The sequence below is a fragment of the Poromitra crassiceps genome (assembly GCF_964638095.1).
Source record: "Poromitra crassiceps genome assembly, chromosome: 4".
Lineage (NCBI taxonomy): Eukaryota > Metazoa > Chordata > Actinopteri > Beryciformes > Melamphaidae > Poromitra > Poromitra crassiceps.
The window spans coordinates 19,276,110-19,299,287 of record NC_139626.1 but is presented as its reverse complement, the minus strand read 5'-3'; the positions used below and the strand labels follow the sequence as shown (position 1 = coordinate 19,299,287).

Genomic DNA, 23,178 nt, shown 5'->3' with positions numbered 1-23,178 from the left:
CAGCATTGTTGAATACTCACTTCTGATTGGCCAATGAATGCACTCTGAGATCTGTTATTTCAGATTCTGTGTTTGAAAGTCTTCAGGTGATGTCGGAATCCAACAACTCAAAGCAACAACATTGAAATGTTGATGCATTCAAAGTCAAACTCATTTGAAGCCATCAAAGGCCATGACCTCTGTAGATGTCAGTTGCTGTTTTTTGGCTGATGGTTTGACAAAGTATGCAATTTTAAGACATTACTTAGGGCTCTGGTAACTTGTAATGGAGATTCGTCATTATTTTTGACAAATGATTAATCGAATAATCAGGGGGGAGGATCAATAGATTAATGGGAATTGGGAATATTCCTACCCAGAGAAAGTAAACTTTTCTACCATTTCTCATTGTGAGAGGATGATGATTATAAGGAAAATAATTTTGTTGGATTTTGTTGGTTAAATTAAATGTAGGTTTGGGTAATGCAACTTCAATCTGATATATTTAGAGAAGGTAATAACAAAAGCAACAACTTCTGTTTCTGAATGTTAGCTGTATTAATACTGAAATTGAAATGGTATTTAGTTACAGTACCGATCACTGGGAAAATAAAGTATTGAATGTTGAATCTTGAAAATTTCACCACCCAACACTTGAACGAATCATTTATTATCTTTGTGGATGCAAATATAAATGGTGTGTGTGTGTGTGTGTGTGTGTGTGTGTGTGTGTGTGTGTGTGTGTGTGTGTGTGTGTGTGTGTGTGTGTGTGTGTCTGTCTGTCTGTCTGTCTGTCTGTCTGTCTGTCTGTCTGTCTGTCTGTAGATTGTATTGCCACCCCACTTGGAGAGAATCAGGGAGAAGCTTGCAGAGAATATACATGAGCTGTGGGTGATGAACAAGATAGAGCTGGGTTGGACCTACGGAGCAGTGAGTATCAGTACAACTAGAGTCATATGGACAAACGTGCACTGGGATCTTTAAAATGCTTCAAATTTAAAGGGGGGCTTTGCCGATTTTCAACCCACTTTGTATCAGTATAATCTCGGTAATATAAACAGATGGACAGTGCTTACCTTCTCTATATGTTTTCCACAAGACAAGGCACATGACAATATGTCATGTGCCTTTATTATGCTATTATTAACAGATTTAAAGACAGCTCTTAAAAAAAACTTTCCAAATGGTTCCAAAAGGTGTATTATAATATATAATCAATATGCAATATATTTATTGCAATATTATATTGCTTAATCAATATGTATTATAGAGTGCGTGCGTGTGTCTGTCTCAGGTTCGCGATGATAACAAGCGGCAGCATCCATGTCTGGTGGAGTTCTCCAAGCTTCCAGAACAAGAACGAAGCTACAACCTGCAAATGTCTCTAGAGACTCTCAAGTAAGCATGAGTCCTCTACTGCAACACACATCTACCAACCTGCTTCTCATGGTCACCTTCCATCACGGACACTTCAGGCTTTGGTTTCATGAGTTTGAAGTCGTTGATGTTGTGTTTGTGTATTAGGGCATCTGCAAGGACAACATGGGGTTTATATAGAGAACGATATATAAATACAGCTGTTCACAAATGAAGAACACGCGGTACTGACTGATAATTACCATCAATATATGCTGATACTAGTGTATATGGATCCAAAATTGTCCTTTTATTAAAAAATGACATCTGGCATGGTGAGTGTCATACAGTACTAGGCAGTATGTTGATGTAGTGTCTATTAATCCTATATACATCATTTTGATTTGAACTTTAGTCACAGCATTGATTTAATAAGGTACCCTATACTACAGTCAGGAGCCATTTGGATTTCTGTGTGTATGTAAAAACTCATCATAAATGACAAGTGCTCAGAAGCACTCATAGAGCGCTCAGATCGACGTAAGGAAGAAAAGATCATAAGGCAGCTGTCTACAGTACAATATGCACACAATGTTTATAACCACAATAACATTTTTGAGTGAATAACACCGACCCAAAACATATGAAAACTAGGTTATGTGAAATACAGGCTATCTCTATTCAGGTCATAGTCTAACCAGGACTTTGTTGATTTAATGAACTTCAGCAATTGGGGTAAGCGGGGGAAAAGTGAAATAAAATCTGTGTGTGTGTGTGTGTGTGTGTGTGTGTGTGTGTGTGTGTGTGTGTGTGTGTGTGTGTGTGTGTGTGTGTGTGCGTGTGCGTGCGTGCGTGCGTGCGTGCGTGCGTGTTACAGGACTCTCCTGGCCTTGGGTTGCCATGTTGGTCTAGCTGATGAACATGCTGTGGAGAAAGTCAAGAGCTTGAAACTTTCGCAAACGTAAGTCACCTTATCAATAGCTAGAAAGCAAGAATGGGTCATATAATATGACCCATGGGTCATATAATATGACCCATTATTGCTTTCTTCTACGTGAACATCATACCTGCTCCTCAGTGATCCTACTATCTGGATTTTCATTTTAACTGCTCTCAGACCTGGCCGTCAAGGTAGTCACTGAGCGTGATTCTCCGGATTTGGATTATTGCTTGTTTCATATAAGTCTACACAACGGACGGTTTCAATACTCAAATTAAGCACAATGAACTGAATGAACAGAAGAATGGATTACAGCATTAAGTGGCCGTGCAAAATACCAGCAGTAGAAGTAACTGAGAAAATGAAATGAAATGGAAATTGCCTCCACCTCTATCTATGCAGCTATGAGTTATCCAGTGGTTACAAGCCTGCTCCTATGGACCTGGGCCACATCAAACTGGTCTCCACCCAGGAAGCCATGGTGGACAAACTGGCTGAAAACGCACACAACGTCTGGGCAAGAGACCGAATCCGCCAGGGCTGGACATATGGCATCCAACAAGTAGGGGAGAGTGTGAGTGTGCGTGCGTGCGTGTGTGTGTTGGCTGTCTGTGAGTAGAATATCTCAAAAGGTTATTTGCACGAAACTTGGCAGAGGGGCAGGTCATGTGCCAACTTAGAACTGATTAACTTTCCACGGCCACTGGCCAAAAGGCGTGTTCAATCACAAAAAGGCTCTTAACTTCCAAACAGATTCATGTAAGACCGCAAAACTTTGTAAAAAGGTTGGTCATAGAGACACTGCATGAAATAGGCCACGCCCATCATTGGGGAACTCCATTTACTTCCATACACCAGCATAATTTTCCTTAAAGGTCCCATTCCGTACAAAAGCTGTTTTTACTTGTAAATGCATATATACTGCTGTCATCCCTCCCTGTAATGAGTGGTCACAACCTCAGAACTGCCAGAGTTGGATTTGTCCCTATCCAGCTTCCCCCTGCAGTCTCCTTCAAGCCACGCCCCTTACACTCTGTTCCCCCAGACGGGTTAATGTTACGTCACGCGGGTCCTTCAGCATACTGCGCGCGGTCTCTCTCACACAAGCTACCTGCACCATTTTGTCTATAGCCACAAAATTAACACTTCTAGCTGGAGCGACGCCAACTGTACGTGATCTAGCAACTGCTGAGGTGCATTCGGTAAGTCTAAGCATTTTGAGATGTCCTCTTTAGCGTAGCAACCGTTAAGTTAGCGATAGCTCGTTGCTAAAGTTAGTTGTGGACACAACCTAGCGTGCTGGTCCACGGACGCTAATCTGATTGGCCGCTGGGGGGCTGGAGTGGGCTCTCCCTCAGCGGCCAATGGGAACTGTTAGTTCTGAATATATTATAGAAACAGACCATTCTTGGGAAGCGACGAGATGAGGAAGTGAGAACTCCGTCAGAACGAACGGGGTTGCTATATTTTCGACAAATTAATCCAGAATCATGTTTTATGGACCAGAGAAACACGTTTTTAAGAGGTTACAGCTGCACGAATTGGGACCTTTAAATTAAACATAGCTAAAAACTGTTGTGTGGTGGGCTACACAGACAACAAATGTAAAAAAAAATCACCAATTAAAGTTTTTGGTACTCCGGAGCAAAACAAGGAAGCCCTTGAGAAGAAAAATGTGGATCTAGGCTGCAAGGAGAGAGGACTGAGCCAGTTCCTCTATAAAACAGAGTCGTGTTCATGTGTGATGGGTCTCAGGATATTTTGCTCTGTATTGAATGCCAGTAGGCTACAGGGTGCAAAAGTAATGTGAAATCTCACTGACCTGTTATCTAATAATATAATAGTTAACTTCACATCAATCCACTTTAACAGCAATGTCACGTCAGTCACTCAAACTAGTCTGAAAAGTATAGCTGTATTTCAGATTTTTAAATATGAAGTGAAATGATTAAATATCAATATATATTATCTTCCCTGGTGATTAAATTAAGTAACGTTACTGGTAAATGTCGAAGTATTTCACGTCAGGCCACTGTGTGGCCATTTATATCCAGGCTTAGAGTAACATTAATGAAAAAGGACATTGATGGAGGCAATTAAGTTCGTTTTTTCAATATACATTCTCCTCTCTGACAGAGGCAGTGTGCTGAAATAATTCTTTGACAGATTTGTCTACTTGAAAACATGTCCATATCTGTTCAGATTTCCTCCTGCCGTTTTTGCCTGTGAAATAGCAATCAGGTTTCCCCAACAGTGGGCGTGGCTTTACAACTGTGACGTGCTCTGCAGTGTCTCTATGGACCAAGGACAAACTGATTAACTTTCCACGCCCACTAGGAAAAAATTGTCGTGGGAATGGTCGTGGACAATCACAAAAAGGTGCTTAACTTCCACACGGATTTACATACCTAACTGAGCACTGATTAACTTTCCACACGGATTTACCTAACACCATACCTAACTGAGCACTGATTAACTTTCCACACCCACCGGCCAAAAGGAGGTGTGGCATTGGGCGTGTCCAATCACAGAAAGGTGTCTAACTGCCAAACGGCTTCACGTAAAACCACCAAACTTTGTAGAAAGGTTGGTCATGGGCCAAGGACAAACTGATTAACTTTCCATGCCCATTGGCCAAAAAGGGGTGTGGCAATGGGGGTAGCAATCACAAAAAGACGGAGGTACACTGTGAAGTGCCCTCTAGTTAATGATGTAATTATTGGTCAGATGATCATACCATGCAGGTTCCAAACTCCTTATTCTAGCCCCTCTTTCTCTTCCTAGGATGTGAAGAGTCGTCGTAACCCTCGCCTGGTCCCTTATGTCCTGCTGGATGAGAGAACCAAGAAGTCCAACAAAGACAGTCTGAGAGAGGCCGTCCGAACCCTGCTGGGGTATGGATACAACCTAGAGGCTCCCGACCAAGACCATGGTATGACACATAGATACATACGTCACAAGCACATGAAATTACACAAATGTTCTTGCTGTGACAACCCACAACCAGACGGTTCCCATATATACCGGTATATATATATAAACCTGACTAGAAATATGTTGTGCTTTGCATGCTCATTTCTAGCATGTCGGGCACGCTAACTGAGCAATTGTGCGCCGCATGCGGCCCCCTCCGCCTTATTGTAGTAGTGCGATAAGAATTTAACCATAGCATGGACAAGTACTGTTTATACTCATGACATTTTCTCCTCTTCCTCTCTGGCCTCGCTGTCTCGCAGCAGCTCGATCTGACCCCAGCAATATGTCCGTTGAGAGGTTCCGCATCTTCCGAACGGAGAAAACCTACAGTGTCAGTGCTGGGAAGTGGTACTTTGAGCTGGAGGTAAGAGGAGATATATGATAATGGTGATGATAATGGTGATGATCTATTCTCATATTGCTCTGTACTTCATTTGCAATTGGTTGATATTTGCTAAGTGAGATGAAGGATAATGTTTGTCCTACAAATCTTAAACTGGATAATAACTTCCTCCTGGATTGCTCTTCCCGCTCCTCCAGGTATTAACAGCAGGAGAGATGAGGGTGGGCTGGGCCAGGCCAGGCTGTCTGCCAGACCAGGAGTTGGGATCTGATGAACAGGCCTTTGTCTTTGATGGCTTCAAGGTGACAGTTCTTTCTTTTTGCAGAGGCAGCAATAGCAGTAATCACATTTGAAGTCAACGTTTCCCCGCTCTTCCTGGTTTGTGCAGTACATTTTACACCCGCAAGGCCCCATGGAACATTTTCAGACTTTTTGTTACAGAATGCCTCCGCTGGTGATAGCCGAGCTGGAGGCATTATGGTTTCGGGTTGTCTGTCTGTCCGTCCGTCCGTCCATCCGTCCGAGGCCAAGGTCACTGTGACCTCACAAACGCCATTTTCAAGCTCGTTAACGTGATATCTCAGTAACGCCTTGACGTAATTTCTTCACATTTGGCTCAAATGTCAAAGTCTGGACAGACACAGATGTCGACTGCTCACTTGTTGGCAGAGGCATATATCCGCGGTGCGGTCGTTCTATTTTTTTTTTCTAAATCCATGGTTGTCAATGGGGAGAATACAATTCTCCCAATACAATAAGATTAAATTCTGGTGGTCTCCCTACTCAGTACACCACCCTGCTCAGTGTGTGTGAAAACATCTTGACGTTTGTGAGTGTACTGTATGTGTATATGTGTGTATTTGACAGGCCCAGCGTTGGCACCAGGGTAACGAGCATTTTGGACGGGCGTGGCTGGCCGGGGACATAGTGGGATGCATGGTGGACCTGAATGAACAGACCATGATCTTCACACTCAACGGAGAAGTACTGCTGGACGACTCCGGCTCTGAGCTTGCCTTCAAGGACTTTGAAGTCTGTGAAGGTCAGTGGTGTGGTTTGTCTCGATCACCATGAGATAATCAAAATGACCCACAGATCAGTACCGATGGACTACTTATTTTCTTCTTGAAAGTGGTTTACAGATTACCCAATCCAATTCCATTACAGTATCTCCCTCTCATATGAATCATTTCATTTATCCAGAGCCATTGATTAGGAATAGAAGCTGCTGGTGTAATCAACAGTATGGCAGGTTATTAGCTCTGTGACAAAGAAAGACAAAATCCAATTTCCAACATGACCAGTAAATTAATCTTAAGGCATTTCACCAATGTTTTATGTGTTGTGTTCCCAGGGTTTATCCCAGTGTGCAGTCTGGGCCTGTGTCAGGTGGGCAGGATGAACTTTGGCAAAGACGTCAGCACTCTGAAATACTTCACCATCTGCGGCCTGCAGGAAGGCTACGAACCATTCGCCGTCAACATGAACCGAGATACCACCATGTGGCTCAGCAAGAGGCTGCCTCAGTTCATACCTGTCCCACCCAGCCACCAACACATTGAGGTGAGCGCAACGATGTGGGATACATATTGAGTGGCCACTTCGATAGGGCTACATCGCTAGTACCCAATCACCATGACATCGTGCTGACAACAACAGTCACTTTCAGGGAGACAACTGGCGATTGATGTGATTTGAGCAGCGATAGGAGAGGGCTCATAGCAACAACTTGAGAAAGTATACTGTATCAAAGACTAAATTCGAGAAAAAAGTGAGAGATGGGCAGGACCAAAACATCTGTATGAGAGTGGCAGGGGCTTAGCGGAACCATGTTGGGTGTATATTTGGATCAAATCTAGCCAGTCGACATCTGGTCAAATGAGTCATATGGACGGTTTTACATTGGGTCACCCTGTGCCTGGCACAGATAGAAGAATGGTGTATTCTGCTCAGAATAGCTCTCCAGGTTGGGTCATCTATTTCAACACCTATATCCTGAGACCAGAGTGTTTTTAACAGACACATAAAGCATAGAGATGGCCCCTCGGAGGCCAGAGTCAAAATCAAGAAGACGGTCCAAAGGTGGCGGAGAGGGGATAAAAGGAAAACCAGAACGTTTACTTGAGATCACAAGACATTATAGAGAGAATAGTTGCTAAACACACCCTCACAAGGAAGGGTGCTGTTCAGAAGGGAAAGGGTGGCTCTACTTATTTGATACTTAATATTCATATATCATTGTGCTTCCATTGTTTTGTAATGCAACATTTTCCTTCCCTCTTCCAGGTGACGAGGATAGATGGGACGGTGGAGTCATGTCCGTGCCTGAAGGTCACCCAGAGGTCATTTGGTTCACAGAACAGCAACACCGACATTGCCTTCTACCGACTGAGCATGCCCATAGAGTGTGCCGAATCCTTCTCCAAATTCCCAGCTAACGGCGGCCTCTTCTCACCCAAGAAGGTAAAACAAAAAGATTTGATTAACTTTTATTGTTATTTCTTAGTTTTAATCCTTATTACACACACTCACAATACACACATATGTACAGTACATCTACAGATATATATATATATACAGTACATATACATACATGATGACACAACTTCTCCCCTTTACGCTGCCTTGCCATAGCGCTCATGGGCTGGGTTAAGTACCTGAAATATTCAGAGGTGTGGTCTGGGCGTAACATCAATTCCACCAATCAGAGTGTCTTCTCCCATCCCCTTTAAAAGCCAGATGTGCCTGCCTGCACTTTGGCGAAGTGCTATCCAAATTGCAGAGGCTGCACATTTGCACAAGGAAAGATGATCAGCTGAAGAGAATGATCTGCTCGATATCCTTTCATACCAGGGGCGTATCTACGGGTGGGCCTGGGTAGGCACACGCCCACCCACTTCTTGCCCTGGCCCACCCAAATTTTTTTTTTTTTTTTTTTTTAATTGGTTGTTTTCTAGAGGCAAACTTGCTGCTGCATTGCTAGCCAATGGTTTTGTTACTTTTGTAAAAACGCAGGGCACATCATCTCCAGAGTCTAATGCATGACAACTTCATGACATCTAGGAATTTTGTTCTCTCTGTGGATAAATAAACCAGAGGGCGTCTTGTTCAAACTTGAAGCAGCCTCAGTGTTGTTATTTTTTAAACTCACAGCAGTATATGGATCAGTGGTTCTAATTTCTGTAACAGTATACACACAAGTATAAGCATTCATGTATGCAACATTTGGCACCTATATGTAACCTTTTAAGGTTGAGATAATTGTATTATCATTATATGGTCCAAATATTTCAGTAAAGCACTTGAAACACTTGAAATATTCTTGCTTGGGTGGTATCATTCTACTTGAAATGATGGTCAAATGCATTATTTTTAGTAAAATAACACGGCATCTGCACCCCTTCCTATCCAGGCCCACCCAATTTGATCCAGGCCCACCTATAATTCCATTTCTGCATACGCCCCTGTTTCATACTTTTCAATTGTTCAAAATAATTACATTAATTCATTCATTGAATAAATGAACAATGAATGAGACCTGAACGAAACCTATTGTATGGGTGAGGACATTTCCGGGAAGAGTTTTTTGTATGTATGTTTCCTGTATGGCGAGGGAGCGCAGCGTGGAGGAATGAATTTCTCAACGGCCTGAAACTGGCATTTCGGCTTGTGCCCTTTGATTAACTTGTCAAGGTAGAGGGGTTGGCACAAGGAATTGACAGCTGCAATAATGAGATTACTAGGGCATTGAAATGAAAGAAATCCATTAGCAACGTTGTTAATTGTTGTAAATTGTACACTATATACAATTTATATCAACAGCATGAGCTTTCATTTTTATATCGTGTTACTTCCTGCATTTTCAACACAAAATGGCTGCTTTGGCTGCATGTGAAATAGGCGTATAGGCTCCTATATGCGGCTCCTATATGCTTCATTAATTCTGGGGTTCGTTGAATTTCTGTTTCTGCAGGAGCTGGAGGACTTTGAGACCGTGTCAGACTTTGAGGTCCTGATGAAGTCGGCTCATGGTCACCTGGGATCCAATGGGCCGGAGAGGGATGAATTCAACAACCACAAAGATTACAACCAGGAGAAGCCCTCTAGGCTCAAACAACGGTAAACCCACTCATTCTCTCTGCCTCCTCACATCTACACATTTGGCTTATTCACCATATTGGCAGGACATGTGAGCAACATTGGACAGTTAATTCATTGGCATTTTGTGTTTGATTTTTGAGTACAGGGTTCCCACATGTCCTTGAAATCCTTGAAAGTTTGTGAATATGAGAAAAAAATCAAGGCCTTGAACGTTTTTGAAAATAGACATAAATAGACAAAAGTGCTTGCATTTATAGAAATAATTCTGTGCAAGAATAGAAATTGAAGTTATTTTCTCAACTCAATTTTATCAGTTTTTTACTCAACGTGTAACAGCACAGTTGAGAAGTGTTCACACATTCAAGCTTCTCTCTTTGTAATTGTTGTCTGTGAGCAGAGGTTGTGTTAGACTTTAGCTTGAGATCGTTCTCATTATAAAAGTGCTCAGTGTCGTAACTAGTGTTGCCCTTGACCAAAGATTTTAATAGTCGACTAATAGTAATAATAATTAGTTCAAGCGATGAATTGATTAGTTGATTAGTTGTCACACGTCCTTGTATTGGTTCCCCAGCAATACACTCGCCAAGAGTAGATCGAACGGTTGCCAAGATATGCTCACACACACGAGGACAAGGACACACACGCACACACACACACACACACACACACACACACACACACACACACACACACACACACACACACGCACACACACAGATACCTTGCTTTGTAGTTTGCTGGCATCAAAATCTCACTCCAGCCAGGTGCCCAAAGTTGGCAACCCCGGTCTAATATCTTTTTAACAACAAGGCACAGCTCCCGAATTTCCCGAGTTTAAGTGTTTTCTTTTTCTTTTCTTCCTGCGACTAACCGACTAATGAAAACATGGTCGCCTAAGACTCTTCTCATCGACTAATAGGGGGCAGCCGTAGTCGTAACAGTAATTATCTTTGATCCGTGTCTCAAACTATGGCATGTTGAGTCCTTAAATTTGAAGGAATTGGGCCTGGAAAGGCAATGAAAACTCCTTGAATTTGATGTTAAGGTGTGGGAAGGAACCCTGTGAGTTTAGTTTATGCTTAGTCCTTTTTTTTAATCTCACCTGTACACACTAGTATTGTTTGCGCTTCCTTCATTGTGTTTTATAAAGCCTGACACAAATCATCTTATCCAACAGGTTCACGCTGAAGAGAAACAAGCCAGACAATAGCAGCTCCTCCTCCACTCGTCTGTCAGAAGCAGTGATGGCTGACGATAGAGACGACTACGAATACCTCATGCAAACCTCTACTGTAAGACAACAAAATAAATACAAATATATGCACGACACAGCGATTCCTTGTTTGCTAGGTAGTTCTGGTTAAGGTTAGAATGTCTACAGTTGTTGCTCTCCTTTCGTTTGCCGCTCTGCTGCCCATCAGTCAAGACCAAGACCAAGGGGGGGGGGCGAGACCAAGACCAAGGTGGGGCGAGACCGAGGGGGGACCGAGATCAAGACAAAGATCGAGGGAGATCAGACCAATGGGAGACCATTTTCAAGACCATGACTCTAATGATGACTTAACCGTTACACACCATTGCTCTGCTAACAACGAAAATCACGAAAAACGAAAATTATTTCGGAATTTTTGCAAAGTCCGAGATGAGACTGAGACCAAGACTGGTCTCAAGTACAACACTCCTTAACTCTACCAAGCATCCCAAGAGTATCATTTTCCAGGAAACACCAAAGTCTATGCCCAGACTGTGACGTCATGGATACCAAATCAATTGAAAGAGTGAAGAGTGAATTCATCAAGTAATATAACATACTGTAACTGTATGTGTCTCTGCAGTACTACTACTCAGTGCGGATCTTCCCTGGCCAGGAGCCCAGCAGTGTCTGGGTGGGCTGGGTAACCTCTGACTTCCACCAGTATGACCCGACCTTTGAGCTGAACAAGGTCCGAACCGTCACCGTTACCCTGGGAGATGAGAAGGGCAAAGTTCATGAGAGGTCAGTCAACCCCCAGACCAGCCACTGGGAATATTGCTACGACTACTTATTACTACTACTTATTGAAATGTTTGATTTCTTTTGGGGAATTCTTATATTTAAGCATGCAAATAATTGTATCTAGTGGTGTTGTTAGCAGTCAGTAAAGATAGCCAAAACTTCTCTGTCCGGAATTCATTTTCTTTTTAATCCTGTAAATAAACATAAACACAAAGACTAAACTAAAATATTTCACATGTATTTTTAATTTATTTTATTTTTTAGATTCTATGTTTTTACTTCACAAGAATGTTTTTAACTCCTAGTTGTTGTTTTAGTTGTACTGTAGTTTAGTGTAATAACTGCTGGTCTCCACTGCTTGCAACCACCCATCACAATGTATCTCGGTGGATTGTGAGAGTAAGAGGCCAGCTTGTAGTTAAAACCTTATTTTTAAAGTGCTTTCTCATATCTTGTATGTACCTTAGCTGATGAAAAAGCATGGTAAGTTGCCAGATCTTTTTAATCAGGTTTGACTTGACGTTGATTTTTCAGGGACTCTTTGCGTGGGATTTTTGCACATCTATTACAAGCACATTATGTGGCAGGTAGCACTACTTTTGGAATGTTATGTGTGTGTTTGTTTTCTTTTTCCATGTCTGTTTGTTTTTGTTTCTGTTCTGAACATTTTTAAAATCAAATATTGGGGGGGGGGTTTGACTTGACATCTCATATCAGGGCTAGCAATGGATGTGCTCCTGTGTGCAGATCAGATTGCATCCATGCAATTTTGTTGAAAAATATTCCTTCTGTAAAGCGTAGTACAGTAACTGCTCCATGGTTTGGCTGTGTTTCCTCCAGTATAAAGCGTAGTAACTGCTCCATGGTTTGGCTGTGTTTCCTCCAGTATAAAGCGTAGTAACTGCTACATGGTGTGGGCTGGGGAAAACAGCAGTCCTGGTCAGGGGAGGAACAACAATGGCTTGGAGATTGGCTGTTTGGTCGACACAGCAAATGGATGTCTAGCCTTCTCCGCCAACGGCAAAGAGCTCAGCACATACTACCAGGTACTAACCTCATAACATACTACCAGGTACTAACCTCATAACATCCTACCAGGTACTAACCTCAAAGAGCTCAGCACATAGTACCAGGTGTACTAACCTCATAACATACTACCAGGTACTGTACTATCGCCATAACATACTACCAGGTACTAACCTCAAAGAGCTCAGCACGTACTACCAGGTACTAACCTCATAGGTTCTATTGTTTGGTTGTTTCTCCCATCCTTCCCTCTATATTTACCCTTTCCTTCCTTCTGTCTGTCCATCTGTCCGTCCTTCCTTCAGGAAACTGATTTAGGAACAAAGCACCATAGACTGTATTAAAAAAATAAACAAGAATTAACAAGTATGGAACACACCTTTAGCCCTCGTTTACACCATACACCAATCCCACGCAGAAGCCACGCTGAAGCCACGCAGCGCTATGGCAGTTTCATTTCGGCATCCTTGTTAACAGGCAATACCATTCACACCAGCCGCACACCATGCCACGCTGAAGCCACGCTGAAGCCACTCTGAAGCGATAGTTTTGGCTTCTGTTCTATTTTTCAAGTGTGTATGCAACATATTCCATCATATTCATCATCACATTCCCTTTAACACAGTTTGTGTGATGCATGCTGTAATTCTCTCCATGCGTAATTTGGAGATCTCACAACAACCATCACATCATATACCTGTTGATGCACTTCGGGTTATTTTGTTGACTGGAAAATAGAAACGTGTTTGCAACGGGGGAAACAGGTACATTTGATTGACAATAATATTGCAAGTAGGCAGCATGTTTGTGGCCCTTTACACGTGATCAAAGTTTTTCAGTGAATAATAGCCGATTGCCTCACTGATAATCTGCTGTTACCCAATTTTAGCAACAGAATTTGATGTGCTGGTGTTTGTATTTTAATGGGACATCGTGCGTAATGATCGTGCGTAATGATCACATGGCAATCAGTTAGCACAAAACCATAGACTATACAGTCTATGGCACAAACATACAAATTTAGATTACCGTAAGATAACTGTATTTGGAACGTTACTGTCACCACTCTTTCTTTTTATCTTCTGTTGATGGGAGCTAATATAGAGCTTTGTGTTCAGCCTTGCTGGTAAATAAGTCCAGCGGCTTTGAGATTGTTTTAAAATACATACTACAGCATGCGCTAGGACACGTCATCAGTGATGTTATCTGGGGTCGTAAGGTGTTTCGGGTCTCTCAACATCATACACCCTCGCCCAGTAGACCCAGCCGAGGCCAATTAAGACCCCGACTCGCGTCCCAGAAGCCGCTCACGGATCAGCCTTCCTACTCTGTCTGCAACATTGCCCGCGGAAGGGCTAAGCGAGAACGCCCAATCCGCTGCAATAGAGCTAGTGCTACACCGCAGTATTGGCACTTAGGTGCATGGAGGACCTAGGCTCTGTGGGTAACTCCCGGCCACGCTCCTCCTTCGTCTCACCAGACCCTCACGGGGCAAAGGCAATCCAGAGGCAGAGTGGATGCCTCAAGGACGCCTCAAGAGGGCCTGTGCGCTGCACGTCATTCGCCTGCGCCGGGCACCTCGCTCTAGCCTGAAGGACCCCAGGCCGCGCCGATCTTTGCACAGATTTTCAGGAGGCTAATCCATAGCGTTTGTGGATTTCTCCCTCACGAGAGAGCCAGGATGGGGTGCTAAACCCATCCCGTACCGAATGCCGTCTCTCCGACCGTCAACTGTCTCTCCAGCTTGTCACCAAACTATACTTGGTTGTCACCTAGTCTTTCCTAAGTGTCACTGGCCAGGGCAAGCCAGGATTCTATGCTATACATACTACAGCATGCACTAGGACGCGTCATCAGTGATGTTATCTGGGGTCGTAAGGTGTTTTCGGGTCTCTCAACATCATACACCCTCGCCCAGAAGAAGGATATTATGGTGAATATGGTACCATTATACATTGTACATTGGCAGCCACCTTGAATTGCCGCTTCCAACCAAAGTCTTCTCGGCTGCCTGCCAGTTCTCAGTCGGTTTCCAAGGAGTCGCCCACGCCTACGCTCTTGTGGCATATCTTTTTTCCACTGTAAACACACCCATTCATGTAATTGCAAGGTGTCTCCATGAGATGGACTTGCTCTATTGAATACAAACATTTGTACACATTCTAGGAGTGACTTTGTTTTAGCTCTAAACACTATTTGCATGATTATGTATTTGAGTCATAAGAAAGCAAAATCAATCAAATTGCCTTTGCCCCTCCCCCCAGGTGGAGCCCAGTACTAAGCTGTTCCCAGCTGTCTTTGCTCAGGCCACCAGCCCAAATGTCTTCCAGTTTGAACTGGGGCATTTAAAGGTGAGGACACAAACACACACACACACACACACACACACACACACACACACACACACACACACACACACACACACACACACACACACACACACACTCACTATCTGAATCACTAGGCTGTCTTCTATTTGATACATTTGTTTTTATTTTTATTTTATTTTTTAGCGCTGCTCAAACATTTCCTTGTTTACCTTACTGGTGGAAGAATGGATGTCATTGCTTCTGCTTGAAAATAGTCCTTTACTTGTTTTATCCACATCCACTCATTTGTATGAATTCAAAATCAACCATAACCAAACTACAGCAGATAAGTTTCACTTTTTGTGAGTGTGGTTGACTGTATTAGTGTGTATGGCTTTACTGCTGTTTACTTCTTGTGTTGACACATGTAGTGTAAGTTGTTATTGATGGTGTCTTATCTCAATACAATTTAGTTAGCTTCAATGAGAATTAAAGAACGTGCACCAGATAACAGACAGTGTCAACAGGTCTGTTTCGAAAGACTGAATTCTGAGCTTGCTTGAATTTGAACCCAAACTACACAGGAGATGACTTCCTGCAGGGAGGGACCCATAAAAAAGTGTATGATGTAGGTCAAGAGTAATATGCCCTCAGTATCCTCCTAGACCCTCCATGTTTCTATGTCATGTTATTTATATTGTCCTATATTGTATCTATTCCCTGGCAGAATGTGATGCCTCTGTCAGCTGGTCTGTTTAAGAGTGAGCAGAAGAATCCAGTTCCCCAGTGTCCTCCACGGCTTCATGTGCAGTTCCTCACTCCTGTACTGTGGAGTCGCGTTCCCAATCACTTCCTCAAGGTACTCTCTATTTATAGTGGGATTGCACAGTATTCACAGACAAATGCGTGGACAGATATCTTTTGAACAGTACAAAGTCAATGCTGAGGATTTACTTCAGTATAAATTAAGTGAAATATTTTTACCTTACACTCAACTTACTCTACAGCATCAGAATACCTTGTTTACAGGTGTATCTGAAATGCCCTTCCCTCCCTTAGAATACACATTTATTAATTTCCTTTCCGCTCCCTGCGTGTCGTTCTCAAATGCTTCCGTCGCTATGAAACAACAACAACAACAACAACGCTAGCTCGCAAGCTACCGGTTGCTACATGCTGAAAATGATCAGTTTGACTACACACCGGTTGACTCTCGGTCACGCCCGCACCATTTTGCTTGGGTAAAGCGCAGCATGCGAGCCTGCCCCCAACGAGCCTGCCCCCAACGAGCCTGCCCCCAACGAGCGCTCTTACTCGGCTTTTCGCGGATCTTGCATGCAGACAGATTTTCGATGCAAGTCGAAAGTCTGTCTCGAGAGATTACCAATGAGGTGTTGAAGATGTCGGTGAACACCTGGGCCAGTTGATCAGCACAGGACTTCAGGTCAGAGTCAGGTCTGGCTGGCTTTTGTAGCCTGTTAACATCTCTCTCCTGAATGAATCCGGCTTGTTACCAGATAGGTTTGCTTCAGGTTATGGGAGAGACAGATGCAGCCAGGTCTCAGTAATCACTAGAACTTCAGGATTACAGCACTCCACCCAATATTTTTGGTAATGTACTTCTTGTGTTGACATGCAGAAATCCCAGGTTTTTACGGGCACAAAAATTACCAAAACAGATCATTTGAAGCCAAGCCAGCATTGGGGAAAGCAACATCAACATTACCAAATGTTGCCATTTTTGAAATTTGAATATTTTTCAATATACAGCAAAGTGACATTCTGAGATTAATTACTGGGTTTCCAGTCTTATGAAACTGTATTCTTAGTGAAATGTCTCTTGTGTCCCATTTGAGTTTTGTATACTATCTGTGTATGGGCTAACCCCCCCCCCCCGCCAGGTGTCAGTGTCCAGAGTTAATGACAGACATGGCTGGCTGGTCCAGTGTAATGAACCTCTGCAGTTCATGTCTCTACATATACCTGAGGAGAACAGGTACGGTACCCACAACAATAGACACAATCCGCCTCTTCCTCTCCCTCTCATTCCTCATTCTGTCCTCATCTCTTGGTTACGCAGGTCTGTGGATATCCTGGAACTGTCGGAGCAGAAGGATTTACTTAAATTCCACCACCACACCCTCAGGCTGTACTCTGCAGTCTGCGCTCTGGGAAACAACAGAGTGGCCCACGCCCTCTGCTCCCACGTGGACGAGGCACAGATCCTGCAGGCTATAGAGAATAAATACATGCCAGGTAATAGACACAGCCCGTCCCTGAAGAATACGCACATGCCAGGTAATGGATGACAGGGGCAATTAACCGAAAATGTATCGAAACCGACCTAAGGGGCTAACTCTGTGAAACAGAAGCCATAGAAGAACCCAAGTGTATTTACCGTAAATTCCGGACTATAAGCCGCACCTGCAAAGTTGACTGTTTTTTACATATATAAGCCGCACCGGACTATAAGCCGCGGGTGTTTTAATGGTATTTTTTTTTGTTTGTTTTTTTGTTTTTTTTGTTTTAATGTTTAACTCATTGAATGCCATGGACGTCCTTCGACGTCCAATTAAATAGTGACGTAGAATGCCACGGACGTCCTTCGACGTCCAATGCGTTTTTTGACGGTGGGACGTCGATCAAAGCCTTCCGCAGCTCCTGTACAACTATAGTAGCTATTGGAGGTGTATAACCTATTTTACGGACTCATTAGGTGGCGACAGTGCTTGCTCGGTGCAGTCCAGATTAGAGACAGGTCCGAGAAACAGCCTAAAAGCCGTGGATCAAAGACAACCCGATGCATGCTCCCAGAGCCATTTGCTCTGTCGCGGGAGCTGACATTGGCTCCGAACAGGAGTCAATCCGCGCTCACAACTGAGCCCCTCTGTCCCTGTCTGTCTGTCTGTCTGTCTGTATAGTTTCTCCAACCGATTAGCAGCCAGGAAAGCAGCCCCTGACGCCAAACCATTCAGCAATCCGGGTTGGCTCTTCCCTGCTGTGGCGCTGAGAGCCGACAGCAGCACACAAACGAAAATATAATGGTTGCGTGAGGCTGTGTGCAGTGTGGGGAGGAGTTTACGGGGGGAGGGGGGGAGGGGGGTGGTGCACGCAGGGCATCACACAACAACTACGTCACTACATCAGAAAATATTATCTTCAGACTCAGTGAATGTGCTTGAAATGCTGCATTTCACAAAAGGCGGATTATCTCAGCTAATAATTTGAAAAGCCTGAAAACGCTGAAAACAACCTATCTTCTCCGGCTCATAACTAAAGAACGGAAAATGGTATCAATAAACTTTTTTTTGCTGATGATACAATAGAGCCAGCTCGTTCTTGTGCGTGTTCGGTGTTTACATAGTAATATCACACAATATTCTGTGGGCCTCGAGAAATCACTGAAAACGCTCTGAAAACTCTGGCACTGGGAGCATCCGTTCTCCAAAAGTGGCTGGCACTGAATGAGTTAATTACCATATGTAAGGGTTCATGCACAGAGGGGATTGTCGGGAAAGAGATGGCTGTTTGAGGAAGCTCCCATTTATTAACATTTCAACAAAACAACATAACACAACACCACCTGTGTTTCTTTTTTACAGTGCACACAGTGTCATACAGTGTCATACAGTGTGGTGAAAAGAGGGCAAGAGAGGAAATTAAAACAGAAGTGGATTTATAGTTAGAAAGAGTGCTAAAGAAGAGAGAATTCCGTTTTTTTTGGTTGTTTTTTTGAAAAAATCCATAGATAAGCCGCACCGTTATATAAGCCGCAGGGGCCAAAAAAGGCCAAAAAACGGGAAAAAAGCCGCGGCTTATAGTCCGGAATTTACGGTATATAGACGAGAGGTTAGGGTAGCTAAGCTCTTCATTGGGAGCAGCAAACATTAGATAAATAGTGAATAGTTATTGGCCTATTCATTGAATTGGAACGGGATGTGGGTGGTGGGGGACGGTGTGGGTGTGGTAAGGAAGGGACAGGGCTTAGGGGGCTGTGGGTGGTGGGAGGGGACATGGTCATGAAAGTGCCAGGGTTAGGGAAGAGGTAGGGATAGGCAGATCGTAGAGAATCCTGGTTCGAGGGGTGGGTAGGGAGAGTGGCTGGGGGGATGTGGGTGGCTTAGGGTAGGGTTGGGGTAGGACCATTTTCCATGTTGAAAACAACTAGCCGTGTTATTGCTTGCGCCATGGGATTAAAGGCTTGGTCATTTTCATGGCCTCATTCAAATGAGTGGGAAGTAAAAAAAAAAAAATCTGAACACTACAAACTCTTCCAGCTGCATCTGATCTTGGTGAGTCGTTTATATTCTGGTTTTCATGGTAGTCAAGTGACAAATAACCTCTATGTTAAAACTACGTGGAATATTGCTTTAACTCCTTTATGGGGCTGCTCAGTGGCCAGTAGTAAAGGACTGTGGTTCCGATGAGACGCTTCCATTTCAATAATGAGAGACTAATAGAAAGTATAACAAGCTTTAATGATACAACAAATTAATTTTGGCGTATGACTCCATGATATGATGACGCTCTCCTGAGATGATGAGAGGGCGTCGTCAGTGAAGAATAGGATAGGAAATCCCCCATAGGGAATTCTTCAATCAGGAGTCATGACGATGGTGGTGGTCAGGGGAGGAGGTGGGGCGAAAACAACTGCTTCAGCGATGATGATCAGCAACTGAGAATGACACATACACAGCACATAGCAAACAGAGTAAACATGGACCCTGATATACTACGCTGATTAGGTGATTGGGATCAGCTGGAGAGGAATACCTTGGGCTGATTGGTTATTGCCACATGTGTGGTAAACTGTGAATGGGTGAGGAGACAGCATCAGAGAAAGGGGGCGAGCCTAACAATGAATGGGTTATACATCCTCAAAGAAAGGGGGCGTGCACTGTGATATGACGAGAACTGGGCGTTGGCTGTTAAGTAGTCTTCATTATTGAAAATAGTCCAAGACTTCATCTGTGAAGGTGTAAAACTTTATGAGTGTGTTGCTGTGCGCTCAGCAAGCCTTCCCTGACAAAGCTATAGAAACATGTCATGGTTTTAATACAGGTTAATGCAACTACCTTCAGCAACCACTACAGATTGAGTAAAAACAGAAAGTATTAGAACAGCAGAATCCATTGACATTTTTAAGACCCACTTTTACTTATAGTAATGTGCTTGGTCCTTTTGTCTGTCTAGTGTCTGTCATATAGTGCTCTGTCATATTTTTCTTTTAACCTTGTGAAGTGCACTGCTTTGTAATAAAGCATGCGACACTGTAAACATACAGTAGACTTCACCTGACTTGACACTCATTAGCTTGCTCTCTGACTTTACCACCCAGGGTTGCTTCGTACCGGCTATTACGACCTCCTCATCGATATCCACCTGAGCACCTATGCAACGGCTCGCCTCATGATGAACAACGAGTACATCGTCCCAATGACTGAAGAAACCAAGAGCATCACCCTCTTCCCTGATGAGAGGAAGAAACACGGCTTGCCCGGCATCGGCCTCAGCACCTCCCTGCGACCCAGAATGCACTTCTCCTCCCCAAGTTTTGTCTGTGGGAACGGCTCATCGGATCGCAACAGCGGGAACAATGGATCAGGATCAGGCGACTGTTTCCAGTATAGCCCCGAGTTCCCCTTAGAGATACTGAAAACCAAAACAATTGAGATGCTAACAGAGGCAGTCCGAGAGGGGAACATGCATGTAAGGGATCCAGTAGGGGGTAGCACTGAGTTTCTATTTGTCCCCCTCATTAAGCTGTTCTACACATTGCTGATCATGGGAATCTTCCACAATGGAGATCTGAAGAACATCCTCCAGCTGATTGAACCATCAGTGTTTTCTGAAGGTGCGGGGGGTCAGGAGGAGACGCCCCCGGAGCGGGAGGTGGAGAAGGGAGCAGAGACTGATAAAGCAGGAGGAGAAGGGGAGGAAGGAGGGAGGAAAATGCCTAAAGAAGGACTGTTACAGATGAAGCTACCAGAGCCAGTGAAACTCCAGGTGAGACTGAATAGTGAAGGCCTACACTTTAAAATATTATACTGACTTGACCATCAAATGAGTCTGTCTGTCATCAGGATATCTCAAAACGTTATGAATGGATTTGCACAAAACTTGGCAGAAAGGTTGGTCATGGGCCAACTTAGAAGTGATTATCATTCCACGTCCACTGGCCAAAAGGGGGCGTGGTAATGGGCTCCACCAGCCTTAAACCCTCAAGGGAAGGACTTCCACGACATAGCAGCCTACTTATTCTACGTAACCTACCAGCTCCACCAGCCTTAGACCCTCAAGGGAAGCACTTTTAAGAAAAAAATGAAGAAACCTTGGGTGGGACAAATCTATCCAGATAGAAACCGCATCGTAAGTCTAGAACAGCACTCGTCCACTGCCTGGTAGAAACACTGCACCGGGGTTTGAGAAGGGGGGGAAGACAGACAGCCATTGTCTGTTGAGATTATCTACATTTTCCCAAGACTGTTACTGTATGTTTGCATAACTAACCTGTGTGTGTGTGTGTGTGTGTGTGTGTGTGTGTGTGTGTGTGTGTGTGTGTGTGTGTGTGTGTGCGCGCACGCATGCGTGTGTGTGTGTGTGTGTGTTAGATGTGTCATCTGCTGCAGTACCTATGCGACTGCCAGGTCCGTCATCGTATCGAGGCGGTGGTGGCCTTTTCAGATGACTTTGTGGCCCTTCTCCAGGACAACCAGCGGTTCCGCTACAACGAAGTGATGCAAGCGCTCAACATGTCCGTTTCCCTCACTGCCAAGAAGACCAAAGAGTTTAGATCGCCTCCACAGGAACAGGTGAGGCCAGCAGAGGAGAGTCAGACAGAGTACAGCAGAGTGGAAGAAAGTATAGAAAAGTGGTGTAGCATGCAGTACATTAGAATAGAACAGTGAATCCCAAACTGTGAGCTCCACCTGGTGGTACGCTGACTGCAGTCAGACATTCACCGATGGCCGTGGCCAATGTTTGTCTATTATGTGCTATCTAAACATTGTGAAAGTAGCCAACTAATGCCTATGACATGACTGATGATGTTGCAATGCCTATGACATCATCAGTGCCTATGGCATCATCAGTGATGTCATAAGATGATTTTGGTCAATAATTATGTCACTGATGACATCACTGATGATGTCATAGGCATTGTGACATCAGTGGGACAAAAATTTTAACAGATATGAATATAAGGAGGATACAACACTAAGTGGCCTGTCCTAATTTTTCTATTTAATCATCAACATTCCAATGTTACCACTAACCAGCCGTGTCAAGTGCTTATGTGCTTGTAATAGCTGTGTGTGGGATCCCACGTAAAGGGTAAAAAGAGAGATTTATACGCACATCACGGGAAGGTGCAATAAGGCTGGAGCAAAAAACGCTGCATAAATGAAAGAAGGTAGAGCCTGCACACTTACTCACAATGCCAAAAAAGTTTAATTCAAAAAACAAACGTTTTCGATCCACACTGGATCTTTGTCAGGTCAGCAATCCCACGTAAAGGGCCCATGAAAAGTCACCCCGTCACTCCTAAGTACTGTAGGCCAAAAACGCGTCCCAAATAATTGAGAATTTCTTAAAGCAGGACTAAACCCCCCAGATTTCTGGCAGAACGGCATGATGCTTGATTTGAAAAAACCTATGGGGAAAAACCAAGAAATGACCTCCTCTTGTCTCACTATACTCTTTGGCTGTGCTCAGCTCAGGAATTTTTTTCCAGAAATCGACGCCATGACAGTTTGCTCATCGCCTCGAAAATAAGTTATTTGAGAGCTCCAAAATCTTTATAAATATCAACAACTAGCCAACGCTGGTGGCCTGTATGGAAACAGCGTTGCTCAAAATGGTTGAATGGTCATTCAGTGGCGAACTAGAAATTTACTCCATTGACTCCCATGTGTGTGTATGTAGCTTGTCTAAGTATCGTTAAAAGAGCCTGGTGACGCGAGACTCGTTATAGCAGCACAGCACAATCGGACAAACTCCCCGCTCTCAACACGCTCATGTAATCACAATGCGAGATTTTTCCACGTTATTCCCTTGTCCAACTTGCCATATACCCCGCCATGAAATCCGTTTTTAATTTTCGTTTCTCCCTTTTTCGTGAATCTGGTCAAAAGTTGTAGTGCACCTCTGCTTT

At 43.8% G+C, this 23,178-nt stretch overlaps 1 protein-coding gene across 1 annotated transcript in view; it reads left to right on the top strand.

The window, feature by feature from the left end:
* ryr2a (ryanodine receptor 2a (cardiac)) overlaps positions 1-23,178 on the top strand; it is a gene marked incomplete at both ends in the record, with an annotated part of 216,432 nt that overhangs the window by 76,192 nt on the left and 117,062 nt on the right. The window contains 20 exons of the mRNA XM_083635808.1: positions 805-909; positions 1,274-1,377; positions 2,213-2,296; positions 2,678-2,837; positions 5,060-5,207; positions 5,512-5,615; positions 5,792-5,896; positions 6,462-6,636; positions 6,949-7,157; positions 7,881-8,057; positions 9,568-9,713; positions 10,873-10,987; positions 11,531-11,691; positions 12,578-12,737; positions 14,982-15,068; positions 15,754-15,885; positions 16,928-17,022; positions 17,107-17,282; positions 20,365-21,032; positions 21,638-21,838. Of these exons, the coding sequence (XP_083491934.1) occupies positions 805-909; positions 1,274-1,377; positions 2,213-2,296; positions 2,678-2,837; positions 5,060-5,207; positions 5,512-5,615; positions 5,792-5,896; positions 6,462-6,636; positions 6,949-7,157; positions 7,881-8,057; positions 9,568-9,713; positions 10,873-10,987; positions 11,531-11,691; positions 12,578-12,737; positions 14,982-15,068; positions 15,754-15,885; positions 16,928-17,022; positions 17,107-17,282; positions 20,365-21,032; positions 21,638-21,838 (3,312 nt within the window). The remainder of the gene's footprint in view (positions 1-804; positions 910-1,273; positions 1,378-2,212; positions 2,297-2,677; positions 2,838-5,059; positions 5,208-5,511; positions 5,616-5,791; positions 5,897-6,461; positions 6,637-6,948; positions 7,158-7,880; positions 8,058-9,567; positions 9,714-10,872; positions 10,988-11,530; positions 11,692-12,577; positions 12,738-14,981; positions 15,069-15,753; positions 15,886-16,927; positions 17,023-17,106; positions 17,283-20,364; positions 21,033-21,637; positions 21,839-23,178) is intronic.